The sequence below is a fragment of the Nicotiana tabacum genome, chromosome 24, assembly GCF_000715075.1.
Source record: "Nicotiana tabacum cultivar K326 chromosome 24, ASM71507v2, whole genome shotgun sequence".
NCBI lineage: Eukaryota > Viridiplantae > Streptophyta > Magnoliopsida > Solanales > Solanaceae > Nicotiana > Nicotiana tabacum.
The window spans coordinates 16,653,942-16,668,535 of NC_134103.1; the positions used below are offsets into that span (position 1 = coordinate 16,653,942).

Here is a 14,594-nt window from a genome sequence, read left to right on the forward strand (position 1 = left end):
ACCCTTCCTCGACTATGCGTGAATGTGGAATGCTTTGTGAACCAAGCTACCCTTTACGTGAGCTACCTACTCGTGTTGCATCAGAGTAGCAGAATTCTAGTGAGCTACCTACTCGTGTTGCATCAGAGTAGCAGAATTCTAATTAAGTTGCATAACGGAGTTGCCAAAGCTAAAGGGTCCCAATCAAGCATTCAGCATGATAGAGTAGAAATCAGCATCAACATATCAATCTTCAATTACCAAATTCAAACAAAAAGAGACGATTATGGAAGCCTAGCTGCAACTAAACCATTTTTATTGATATAGATAATAATCTCAAGTTAATCTCAAGTTTGGAGCTAAACCTAATAAATAATACTCCTATGATGTTTCAGAGTAGGGAAGCAAAAGCTGGTCTACATAGCAGCAATATGACAAATTCTCAACCAAAATTAAAACATTTAAATAGATAAAGATAAATAAGTAATTCAAGCTCTGCTCAACTCAAAATCTCTTAGCCGTTTAAGAAAAGGAGCAAAAGCTAAATAGCATCTACTTTGCAGCCTTTGCTGGACCATTGGAGATGGATAGCTTAGCCAAGTTTTCCCCAGTAGGGTTGAGCTCATCCCAAGCTTCGATCCATGTGACCATGGCGTCTCCGAGTTTGGTGAAATAGGGATCTATCTTGGAAAGTTTATCCTTGACCTGCTTCGAGAGCTCGAGGTAGCATTGCTGGACAGTTTTGCACTCTTTAGGAAGGGTTGCAGCCTGGAAAAATGGGATGATCTCCTCTTGCCAGAAGATGCCGTTGTACTCCTTTTTGAGGTTAACAAAAGGGTTGCTCGCTTTGCTGTGCCATATGTAGGGCAGACCAGTCTTGATTCCCAGGCTCAAATGGTCACATATGACCTACAAGTTTGACGATATTTTATGTCAGATTTATCTGCTGTTTACAAAAATGCTTCATAAAAGGCCAAAGTGTTCATCCAAGGTATCTCAAACTCCCCATGATCAAAACCAACGAACAAATAGGACATCATATATTAGTTCAAATAGCACTAGCTATAGACCTCTATTTTACCAAGAAACAAAATTAGAGGAAATATAGTTAGTAAAAGTACCTTGGTACACCAGCCAGCCCACATATCATCGTAACGACCAATTGGCTGACCGTCACCCATGAGACCAAAGTACATTGCTGGTCCAATCAGCTCACGGTCAAAGGCCAAGTTCATTCCACACATGGGGAACAAAGTGCCTTTAGGAATTGTCATGACTGTGTCAACATACCTGGAATAACATATTAATGTTAATTCGATATAGAGCTTCCAGATAATGACAAACTAGATAAGCTCAATCCTACGAGTAATTAGATAAGCTCTAAAATTTGGCTTACGGAAAGTATAAGTACCTTGTGTTCCTCTCATGAGGCTTAACAAGCTGTGTGGGTGCATCGTAGTCAGGGATGTTGAGCCACAGGCCATGAGAAACAGCTGTTGGAGCACCCTCGCGCATGCTGAAAGGGTAGCCGCGGACGAAGTCTGCACCTTCTCTGTATGGATCATACAGAGTGTTGAAGAAATGCGGGGTGGATGGGCACAGGAGGTTCTTTATGTGCTGCTCAAGTGCATTGATCTCCTTGCCAGATGGATCTTTGGCCACCTTCACATGAGCAGATACAAATTTTCAGCATTTCAGCACTAGAGTTTCTGAAATCATGGCATTGGAACAAGATAATCAAATAGAATAAGTTTCCTATTTACGATGCATAAGGCGATCTCATAAACAAATTGCCAAACTTATGGGCCTAAGATGCAAGGTTCCACGTTGTTAGTAAAGCAAAACTCAGATACGGAAGACATTTCAAACTGATTTCATCAATGCCATGTGACTGACCAAGCTAGAAAATAATGCAAATCTGGTGGTGGCTAGCTAATCGAAACCTTTTCAACAATGATTATCATATGAAATCATTCATCATCACTTGGACCTTGTTTACATTCACAGAAGAGCACAAACATATAATCTCAATCCATACAACATTTATCTAAAAAGGAGAGCAGAAACAAAGCAACAAAAAAATATGAAGGTGTTACAAGATCTGGCACCTCTTTTATCTGTAATCATATGCAAAAGACCTCATCTTTAGTGCAAAAGAGTAAGATCAATTGATTAGCAATGAGGTCCTGAATTCACTTAACAAGCCACATTACTTCACATAAAAAAACATACAGATCTGTGAAATTTTTTCACACAGAAACTATGGAAAACTTAAATAGAAGGAAACAATTCAAGAGATACTACTAGCTATTTAAAATTTTAAAAACATAGAAATAAAAAGAGTAAGCCTATGCATCAATCGATCCTAAAACATGATATAACTGCAGATCAGAAGCTTCCAATCAATCAGATCTCCTATTCTTGGTCCAAAATAAAATCATAACCAAATACGGTTCAGCTGAAGAGATCCACAACAATTATCAAAACATATTACTAAATTTCCTAAATTGGCTCAAACATACATAAACCCCAGAAAAACCCTAAATTCAATACTTTAAAACCCCCCAAAAATTCACCAAGATCCAAACTTTACCTTAAAACCCCTCAAAATTCACCAAGATCCAATCTTTTTCAACCCCACCACTCAAAAATCAAATCTAAATAATCACAAATAAACGGAACAAAAAATACATGGCAAAATAAAATAAAATGGAATCTTGAAAAAGATACTCACAAAGCAATCATCATCAATGGTGTAGATATACTTCTTTTTAGACACCATATAACCAAAGCACCTACAAGCAGAATCCTTAAAGGAAATACAAGAAGCTTTAGGACCCAAAATCCTGTTAATATCATTCCTATTATAAAGTTCATAATCAAATCCTTCAGGTACTTTAATGGTTTTTGAAGGGTCACCATCTTGGACAATAATTAAATGGTATGGCTGAAAAAATGGTCTCCACATTTCTAAGAAATCAAGATTTCTTATTGTGGGGATTACTATATCAAGCTCATCTTTCAACAATGGTGTTGCTGCTGCCATGGCTGCAGAAAATTGGAGGAGAGTGAATGAATGAAAAAAGAGAGATTGTATTGTACGAGAATTGAGGGGTTGTGTCCTATTTATATTAAGTAGAAAGTGTACAAAATATGATGTTATTGTTGACTGAAATACTACTAAATCAAGTCGGTGACTCTGTGTTTCGGCGAAGTAGTTTACACGTATTTGTACGGCTAAATTAGAATATTTTTACAGTGCGGTGCTCGGATCAGTTTACGCAAAAAGAGAGCCATAATTTTAAGGAGTGAATTATTATTTTTTTGATCATTTTCCCATGGTCGGAACTTTAAAGGGTTGTTCGGTAGGGTATATAAGAATAGTACTGAATATAGTGTATAATAATACTGAGATTAAATATAATGAGATTAGGTATGTTGAGATTTTTTCTTATTCAATGTTTGGTTTGATATATTAAAAATCATAGTATTACTAATGTCATAGTTTGTTATATATTAGTTATACGTAAGGATAATACCAAATATGGTATATAACTAATACAGTCATACGTAGGTTGAAAACCACTATCAAATAATGGATTAATAATACTAAAGCTAAAGTACATATACTATTTTCCCATAATACATCCTACCAAACGACCCCCATGTACAACAAGTGTTGTCCCATGAGTAACACTTTGGACCTTAAAGGTTTGTCCATAAGACAAACAGGGATCAATAAATCATGAGTGGCCATTTCATTGGCCTTAATTTTCTAACTTTCAAGCTTATGAGTTTATGATTTTAGTCCTTCTAAGTTATTGAGTTCTAAATTAAGTGTTTATACATATTTAATAAATTTCTTAGAATAAATACAAAATTCTAACCAAAATTACTGAATTCGGCTAAACACGCAAATTAAAGGCTAGCTCCGCTCCTGAGTTTGTGCACCGTGCACATCTCATTTAATTTTACCATATAACTCTAGGACTAATTTAAATAAGATTTAAGATACATAGAGTGTATAATGAATCTTAATTTCTGAAGGCAGGTTGTCACTGTTTTATCAGATTACTTGATTATGTAAATATTGCTGCACCGTCGGTGCATGAATACTACTAATGTTTCATAAAAGGTTTCGTTTGTTTGAAAAACGTAGTAACGGCATTAATTCACTAGAATTAAATGTTATTTAATTGCTCTAAATAAAGAGAAATTTTGTTGTATAGATAAACAATTTAGAGGTTAAGATTTCACAATTAAAATTGCAATGTTAAGAGGTGGAAACCTGAAGTCCTAGAAAATGTTTATCTATAATTTCTCGAAATCTTTAAATGAATCTTTATTTTGGACAGTTCTTAGGCTACCCTAACTGACGTTTTCTGATCCCTGCTTTCAAATTAGGAATTCCTTATTTCTTTGTTAACTATATAAAAGAAAAAAAAAATAGATAATGAGTTCTTGACATAGTGATTAAATTGAAAAGATTGGAGATTTAAATCGCTTTAAGTAAAAATTTTCTTCACTTGTAAATTTTTTGTCCTCCATGTTTCTAGTCTAGCCATATATATGCAGTAGATTGAGATTATTCACAAGTACATATCCAATAATTGATATTCTGTGCTGGTTAATGGAAGAAGAAATGATTTCTTCCAATCTGAGAGGGGCTTAAGACAGGGAGACCCACTCTCCCCTTCACTCTTTATTTTAAGTGCTGAAATTCTTTTTCAAATGATGTATAGAGCAGGTTACAAATTTTTTTATATGAATACTAACTGTCCTAAAGTTAACCATCTTTCATTTGCAGATGACACAATTCTATTCTGTAATGGAAACAAGAGGTCCATGAGATTGGTATTGAGTACCTTAACTAAATATGAGAAGATCTCTAGACAACTTATCAATAAGAGCAAGAGATGTTTTGCAATGAGCACCAAGACCAATTTGTTCACTATTAACAGAATAAAAGTTATCACTAGCATGAAATACCAAAATTTCCCTATTAAATATCTGGGATGCCCTCTCACAACAGCGAGAAAGAAGATCGAATTTTATTCAGATATTGTGAATAAAGTCATGGGTAGAATCAGAGCGTGGCAGACCAAACTCCTCTCCACTGGGGGAAGAGCCATCCTCATCAGACATACTCTTATAACTCTCCCTATACATCTACTGGCTACTGTGAATCCACCCAAAGGAACTCTAGATCTCATAGAGAAATTTGTGGCTGGATTCTTCTGGTCATGGCAAGATAGCGGAGGAAAGTATCACTGGGCAGCATAGAAGAACTTGTGCTACCCTTATAGTGAAGGTTGTGCTAATCTTAGGAGGCTCACTGATACCTGCAAAGCTTTTAAAGCTAAATAGTGGTGGAACCTTAGAACTACTAACTCTCTCTAGGGATCCTTCATGATTGCTAAATACTGTGAATTGAAGCATCCCATAACTACCACTTGGAATAAGGGGAACTCGCAAAACTGAAAAGCCATTTGTGACATCAAAGAAGAAATGGAGCTCAATATTGTTTGAAACATTGGAAAAGGAGATGTCTCCTTTTGGTTTGACAACTGGTGCCCCTTGGGACCCCTATACAGGATTACTCCCTCAGAGGCCCCCTGCCTAACATTAAGATGAATGAAATTCTTCATCATAATACCTAGAACTGGAACATGCTCACAATTCAATCCAAAATGAAGACACCAAAACTCATCTTTTGTCCTTGGACATTGAGTTAGACAACAATTGATGTGATAAAGTTAACTGGAGCCTTTCCAACTCAGAAAAATTTACCATCAGCTATACCTAGAATTCTATAAGGTAAAGGAACGACCATAACTCTTTCTATAATAATTTATGGATAAATGAGGTACCATTCAAGATGTCTTTTCTAGTGTGGAGAGTAGTTGGTAACAAACTATGCACTGACAAGAGAGCGGGTATGCTTGAAATCACTCTAAATCCCCAATGTTACTGTTGTAACCCTGCTATTAACCGAACTGAACTTGAGGACATTGATCACTTATTCTTTCAAGGTGATCTTGCTATGAATATTTGGAGAAAATTTGCGGGCCCCTTGGGTATTGATTGGAATATCAACAGCCTGAACATGACTCTTTTGAGTTGGTGGAATCACAAACCGTCCAATCCAATTGCGAGATTCATCACTAAGAATCTTCCTTCTATCATTTGTTGGGAGCTCTGAAAATCAAGATGCTGCAACAAGTTTGAAGGGACTAGACCCTCAATATATAGAACTAGTTCTAATATCACTAATTTTCTTTTACAGATTATCAAGAAACATTTTAGCAGAGTTCGTATTGGAGATAGCTGGAGCAGTATATACATAGCCTATGAAGCATACATTCAACAGACTAGCAGCTTCCCAGTGAAATGGGTCAGACCACCTGCTCAATTAGTCAAGTTGAACAGTGATGGAAGTTGCTCTAATGGGCAATGTGGAGGGGGAGGTATCATTAGAGACCAAGAAGGAAATTTCATTGCTGCCTACTCCATCTCTTTAGAAGCAAGCACTAGTAATTATGCAGAAGTTGAAGCACTACTCCTTGGTTTGAAAAGGTGTGCCGACAGAGGTCTAGAAAGGGCCATCGAAGAATCTGACTCACTCCTAATGGTCAAATGTGCCAAAAGGGAGTGAAAACCTCCATGAAATATCAACAACCAAGTAAAAGCGATCCAAAAAATGATTGAAGATCACAACTTCAACATCAATCACTGCTTCAGAGAAGCTACTAGACCAACCGACAGTTTAGTAACTCTGAGTCACAGAATTGAAGAAAACAAGATCTTCAACCTTTTCTCTGATCTTTCTAGCCATATAAGGGGTCTAGTAAATATGGACAGGAGCTTACCCACTTTTAAAATAAAGCACACAAAACCATCTAACATCATCTATAACATTGTTTTTGCTATCCTTTAGTTAGGATATAGAGTGAAAGTCACAACTCAATGATCATGTGCAAAGTTTGGGATGTCAAACTCACTATGTATCTTTTTGCACATCAATGTTCAATGGTCACCGTTTAATTAAAAAAAAAAAGTCTAGCCATATATATAAGGAAGTCGAATTTTGACTTCTTATTGTTGATCAACATTTATTGTCGATTTTCGAGGAAGTAGTATGTACGAATTTAAAAGTAAGAATTTTTCCGTAATCTACAATTAAAGGCAAGCTACATTAAATTTTTCTTCTGGTCTAAATTTATATAAAATTGCTCAGATTTCTAACTAATTTGAAATTGCCAAGGAAGTAAATGGAAGAGATGTTGAACGTAAAGAAACAAGGAAAAGGACAAATTTTATTATATTAATTGATTTATTAAGAATTTTACCGTATTTTCCACGACGATGAAACCTATTTAGACACAATAACGTTTTATAATGTTTATTTCAATAACTAAAAAAGATGTTCACAAAGAAATCAAAACATAAAATAATATTTTTTTAAAAAAATTTGAAGTGGTTAAGAGACGTTTTTCCTTTTCATGGAGATCAAATACATCTAAGAAAGTCAGCATCATCCTATGTTTGAACTTTGAATAATACGTTTTTCGTGAGAAAAGAATCAAATGAACAAATAGAATTATAACCACAAAAATTCATTAATAAAATTACTTTTCCTCAACAACAAAAAACCTGTAACACTTTTCTTAAAAACCTTTTTTGAGAGGTACAACAAACCTTTTAAATCTGTAATTTTTCACTATAATTTTATTTGTCAAAATAATTTAACTACTCGCTCAATGCGTATTAATTCTAATGAATATCCTTACTTAGCAATTTTGAGTTGAGCCTAGCTCTTTGTATCCTAAATTCCTAGAATCATAAGGAATGAGTGATGATTGTGTTGGATTATTTATCACAACGGAAGCAATTTCAGTATCATATTCACGTGTAAATTAAACAATTAGCACATATGGAGATTATACGAGTTACCTCTTGAAGCGTGGACAAAGCAGATCAATCTCGATCTCCAGTTCCAGAGTAGCAAGACTACGACCTCAATAAAATATTTCAGTCTTCTACTATGTTACCCAAATAATATCCAGAAAGAGAGAATTTCGGGTTGGCGAAATTCCAAGGAAAATATGTGCAAAAAATGGCCAGCCCTATATGAGATATATATAGCCATGTTTTTAGGGTAAAACCCTTTTCCAAAACCTGTTGGGTTTTCTTTTTCCACAAAGGAATTGTTTCCTTTATTTTCTATTATTTAGGCACAGTAGAGACCACATAATTTAATTAACAAGACTCCTTATTATGAAATTAATTTTGAATTCTACCATAATAAATTACGAATTATTCCACTAAAAAATCGTAATTGCACTTCTTAGTTCAATTTCGAAATTCTTCCATAAAGCCTTATTTAACTCCCCATGTTAAGATTCAGATACTAATCAATCAAATTAAATTACTGTCAATTTAATTTATTGATTACTTCCTTTAGACTTTCGCTAACTTATTTCATGTGCCGGATACAAAATCCACCGGCCGAGTTTACACATGAAAACTTAAAAGTTTTCATAAAGGAGTATCATCAATCTCAAAAGCCGAGACATGAATTCTATCAGCTAATTATTACTTCACTAATGTATATCATTATTGTCCAATTTACCAGAATTATTGACCCATGAAAGTATCTCACCTTTTAATAAATCAAAATAATAAATGACACACACAATTAATAATAATTACATCAAGATTAAGAGTATAAGTACATTGAATGGACTAGAGAAATTATTTTATTAAATCAGTATAAAATATTTATCTCTACTTGATTCGTTCAATACATACAAAATATATTAGCACAAGGAGTCAGAATTAAACTATTCTCATAATCAAGACAAATTATATTTAATCTTGTGCCACAACCTGTAATGACCCGATCGGTCGTTTTCAGCATTTGCATTCTGTTAAGCCGTTTGAAGTCTTGAGTAGTTTCATATGACATATTATGACTTGTGTCAATTGTTGATTTTGGTTTTCAGGTGATTCAGGATCGATTCATTTTCAGGTATAGCGTGAGTACAATAAACTCAGTAAGTAACAAAACTAACTATTGGACTGAAAGTAGTGACGCGCTCAGCATGTACAGTTCAATATAGAATTAATAGTACATAAATATATGCATGTTTTCAAGTTTAACAAATAAAAATTCAATACAAGTAAAATAGATCAACTCTGAATGATATGAGGGATATGACATTTCTATATCTACATGCCACTGTACATGTTGTATGTGGTACACTACAATGGAAGCGTCGCGTACTCACACTCTCGGAGTACTCAATCACTCAGTACAGTACGAGGCAGGTCTAGCCCAGGGAAGATCCACCCCTCAATATAAATGTATAGGGCAACTCCATGCCGAGGAAACTCCATCCCAAATGTGAATATATGGGACAGCTCCATGCCCAAGGAACTCCATCCCAAATATAATATCCACTGCACTCACTGTAGGGGTGCAGACTCCGGAGGGTCTCCTTCAGCCCGAGCGCTATAATAAGCTAGGTCCATGCATAAATAAATAAAAACATATTGCGGCGTGCAATCCGATCCCATAATATCCCCACAATCAGGTCCTCGGCCTCACTCAGTCATCAATCTCTCCAGTCTCTCGGGCTCTCAATAATCATGATAAACAACCCAAACAACGATGATATAATGCATTAATGAAGAACAACAGAGGCTGAGATATAATATGCGAGTAAAAACTATGACTAAGTACAGAGTGACAATTTAACAGATAATTCAACATGTAACACGACCTTTGGGGTCCCTACAGTATCAACACATAGCCTAAGCATGATTTCTAACATGATTTGCAGTTCAATTTTTATAACACGTGGAGAATATACAGATAACAACATATTATTCAACTATACTAGGGGTATTCATCGGTCGGTACGGTACGGTATTGAGATATTTTGGTTCGGTATTTTTGGTATTCGATTTCTTAAAATACTATACCAGTACTGTACCTAATTAAATTCGGCATGGTTTGGTTTTTCTTCTTTCGGTTTCGGTTTATTCGGTTCGGTAACTTTGGTTTATTCGGTTTGAATACTAACTAGTATGTAGAGTCAGAGACTGTAATATTCTTAATTGAAGTACTCAAAAGTACAAAACTAAAAATGTTTGTTGACAAAAGTTTTGTCCAAAACCAACAAATATCAACCCAAAGAGAGAAAACTGTACATAAGGAATAAATTTGATCATTAGAAATGTCTTATTACTTGCTTAGAGAATAAAGGAAAGCAAAATTTTAGATTTTTTATATTTATGTTATAATTAATAATATGTGTATTATGCAATATTATATATATTTTGGTACGGTATCGATATTTCGGTATTTCATTTTAAAACACCAAACACCATACCTAATACCAATATATTTTTAAAAATTAAACCAAATACCATACCGAATAGCAAAATATCAAATACCAAATACCAAAATTTTCGGTTTCGATACGGTAATTCGGTATTTACCAAATTATGCACAACCCTAAACTATACAGTCCCATGGAATTGTCCAAGTCACAATTACTCTGGTACACACCCACACGCCTGTCACCTAACATGTGAGTCACCTCAACACCAATCACATGACACCAAATTTTGGGGTTTCATACGCTCAGAACCAAGTTTAGAACTGTTACTTACATCAAACCATGCAAATCTCTACTCTAACAATCCCTTGCCTCGCAAAACGTCCTCCAAATAACTCGAATCTAGCCAAAAATAGTTCGATACAATCAACACAGGCTAAAGGAATCAATTCCATAAGAAAATACTAAGTTATTAATCAAAAATAAAAAAGTCGACTCAAAAGCCACCCCCGGGCCCACGTCTCGGAATCCAATAAAAGTTAAAAAATTCGGAAATCCATTCCGCCATGAGTCAAACCATACTAAATTTACCAAAATCCAACACCAAATTGATACCCAAATCCCCACTTTGAACTCTCCAAATCCCTAGCCTCAAATTCCCAAATTTCACCTTAAAAACACACAAACTAGGTGAGGAAATTCAATGGGGAAACAAGATTATGATCACAAGTGACTTATCTTAAGAAACCCCTAAAAAATCCTCTCAAAAATTGCCTTAGATCGAGTTTGCAAAGTCCAAAATGAGAGAAATTACGAAACCCTTCGGATTTAAACATTGCCTAGTGCTTTTGCACCTGCAGCCCAAAATTCCGCTTTTGTGGGACAGCACCTGCGGTGAAACCTCTGCATCTGCGGAGCTCACTTAAGCTCCTAGATTCCGCACCTGCACACCAAAATCCGCACCCGCCTCTGCGCTCACACGTCCGCTTCTGCGGAAAAGCATGACTCCCTTCAGCCTCTCTCATTCTCCGCTTCTGTGATCAACCTCGCGCAGATGCGCATCCGCATCTGCGGAGCTTCTTCCATACATGCGACCACTGCACAGTCCTCCCCATTTCCACACCTGCACTCCCTTTCTTGCACCTGCAACCAAAGCTTCGCAGGTGCGATTGCACCAAAAGACTCCAGCTTCAGCAATCTTTCAAACTCCAAATTCGATCGGTTAACCATCCGAACTCCACCCGAGGCCCCCGGGACCTCAACCAATTATACCAACAAGTCCTAAAATACGATACAAACTTAGTAGAGCCCTCAAATCACATCAACTAACATCAAAAACATGAATTGCACCCCAATTCAAGCCTATTGAAACTAAGGAATTCCAACTTCCACAAACGACGCCGAAACCTATCAAATCATGTCCGATTGACCTCAAGTTTTGCACACAAGTCACAAAGGACACCGCAGACCTATTCCAACTCCCAGAACCCCAACCCGATCCTGGTAACCATAAAGTCCACTCTTGTTCATACTTATAAATTTCTAACTTATCGCTATTCAAGCCCAATTCAACTACAGACCTCCAAATCATAATCTGGACACGCTTCTAAGTCCAAAATCACCCAACGGAGCTAACAGAACCATCAAAACTCCATTCCGGAGTCATTTACACATAAGTTGACATTCGATCAACCTTTTAAATTTAAGCTTTCAACCTTGAGACTAAGTGTCCCAACTCATTCCGAAACTTCTCCGGACTCGAACCAACTACCCCGGCAAGTCACATAGTAGCTGCAAAGCATAAAAGAAGCAGAAATGGGGGAAACGAGGCTATAACTCTCGAAATGACCGGCCGGGTCGTTACATCCTCCCCCTTTTAAACAAACGTTCGTCCTCGAACGGGTCTAGAAACGTGTCTAGAGTCTCAAATAGGCGTGGATATCTGCTACACTTCTCCCAGTCGGTCTCCTAAGTAGCCTCCTTAATTGACTGACCCCTCCACTGCACTTTCACAGAAGCTATATCCTTGGACCTCAACTTTCGAACTTGCCAACCCACAATGGCCACCAGATCCACATTATAAGTTAAATCACCATCCAACTGAACCGTGCTAAAATCCAAAATATGAGACAGATCGCCAACATACTTTTGGAGCATAGAAACATGAAATACTGGATGCACACTCGACAGACTAGGTGGCAAGGCAAGCTTGTAAGCCACATCTCAATCCTCTGAAGTACCTCAAACGGCCCAATATGCCGATGGTTCAACTTCCTTCTTTCCGAACCTCATCACATCCTTTATGGGTGAAACCTTGAGAAGTACCTTCTCCCCAACCATGTAAGAACATCCCGAACCTTCCTATCGGCATAACTCTTCTTTCTAGACTGAGCCGTGCGAAGCCGATCTTGAGTCAATTTAACCTTGTCCAAAGTATCCTGAACCAAGTCAGTACCCAATAGCCTAGCCTCCCCTGGCTTAAACCAACCCACCGGAGATCGACACCGTCTCCCATACGGAGCCTCATACGGAGCCATTTGAATGCTCGACTGGTAGCTGTTGTTGTAGGCAAACTCCGCGAGCGGCAGAAACTAATCCCAAGAACCCCCGAAATCTATGACACAAGCGCGTAGCATAACCTCCAATATCTGAATAGTGCGATCGGACTGTCCGTCCGTTTGAGGGTGAAATACCGTACTCAACTAAACCTGGGTGCCCAATTCTCGCTGCACGGCTTTCCAAAACTGCGTGCCCCAATCTAAAATGATAGACACTAGCACACCGTGAAGGCGAACAATCTCACGGATGTAAATCTCAACCAACCGCTCTGAAGAATAAGTAATACCAACTGGAATGAAGTGCGCAAACTTGGTCAACCGATCCACAATTACCCAAATAACATTGAACTTTCTTGAAGATCGTGGGAGTCCAACTACAAAATCCATGGTGATACTCTCCCATTTCCACTTCGGAATCTCAAGCCTCTGAAGCAATCCATTCGGTCTCTGATGCTCATACTTCACCCGCTGACAGTTTAGGCACCAAGTTACAAACCCCACTATGTTCTTCTTCATTATCCTCCACCAATAATGCTGCCACAAATCCTGGTACATCTTCACAGCACCCGAATGAATGGAATACCACGAACTGTGGGTCTCCTCAAGAATCACCTCATGTAGCCTATCTACATCAGGCACATGTACAAATCCGGCCCTGCATCCTCAACACCCCATTATCCCTGATAGTAACATCCTTGGCATCACCGTGCTGAACTGTGTCCTTAAGGACAAATAAATGGGGATCATCATATTATTGTTCTCTGATGCGATCACATAAGGAAAACCGAGAAACTACACAAGCTAGAATCCAACTGGGCTCCGAAACATCTAATCTCACAAACTAGTTGACCAAGTCCTGAACATCAACTGCAAGAGGTCTCTCACAAACATGAATGAATGCAAGGCTTCCCATAATCACTGCCTTTCTACTCAAGGCATCGTCCACGATGTTGGCCTTCCCGGGATGATATAGAATGGTAATATCATAGTCCTTTTGCAACTCTAACCATCTTCGCTGCCTCAAATTTAGATCCTTTTGTTTGAACAAGTGATGGAGACTCCGATGATCTATAAATACCTCACAAGACACACCATAGAGATAGTGCCTTCAAATCTTCAATGCATGAGCGATGGCAGCCAACTCCAAATCATGAATAGGGTAGTTCTTCTCATGGGGCTTCAACTGACGCGAAGCATAGGCAATTACTCTACCTCCATGCATCAAGACACACCCAATACCAATCTGAGAAGTATCACAATACATTATATAAGAACCAGAATCTGAAGGTAGAACTAGAACTGAAGCTGTGGTCAAGGCAGTCTTGAGCTTCTGAAAGCTCTCCTCACACTCACACGACCATCTAAAAGGAGCACCATTCTGGGTCAATTTGGTCAAAGATGATGCAATAGACAAGAAACACTCCATGAAGCGATGATAATAACCGGTCAGGCCTAGGAAGCTCCGAATCTCCGTAGTCGAGGACGGTCTGGGCCAATCTAAACCGCCTCTATCTTCTTCGGATCCACCTTAATCCCCTCACTGGACACCACGTGCCCCAAGAACGCCACCAAACTAAGACAAAACTCACACTTGAAGAACTTGGCATAAATCATTTCCCCCCTCAACCGATGCAACACAATCCTCAAATGATGGGCATGCTCCTCCTGGTTACGAGAGTACACCAAGATATCATCAATGAATACTATGACA

The 14,594-nt window shown here is 37.7% G+C and overlaps 1 protein-coding gene across 1 annotated transcript; it reads right to left on the bottom strand.

Annotated features, from left to right (window-relative positions):
- Positions 1–278: 278 nt before the first annotated feature.
- Positions 279–3,115, bottom strand: LOC107765349 (putative UDP-arabinopyranose mutase 1). The gene is made up of 4 exons (XM_016583987.2): positions 2,714–3,115; positions 1,391–1,641; positions 1,101–1,269; positions 279–888 (listed from the first exon to the last, which is right to left on the bottom strand). Exons 1-4 carry the CDS (start codon positions 3,023–3,025, stop codon positions 532–534), a joined length of 1,089 nt encoding a protein of 362 aa, XP_016439473.1. The 5' UTR covers positions 3,026–3,115; the 3' UTR covers positions 279–531.
- Between the last annotated feature and the right edge of the window lie 11,479 nt (positions 3,116–14,594).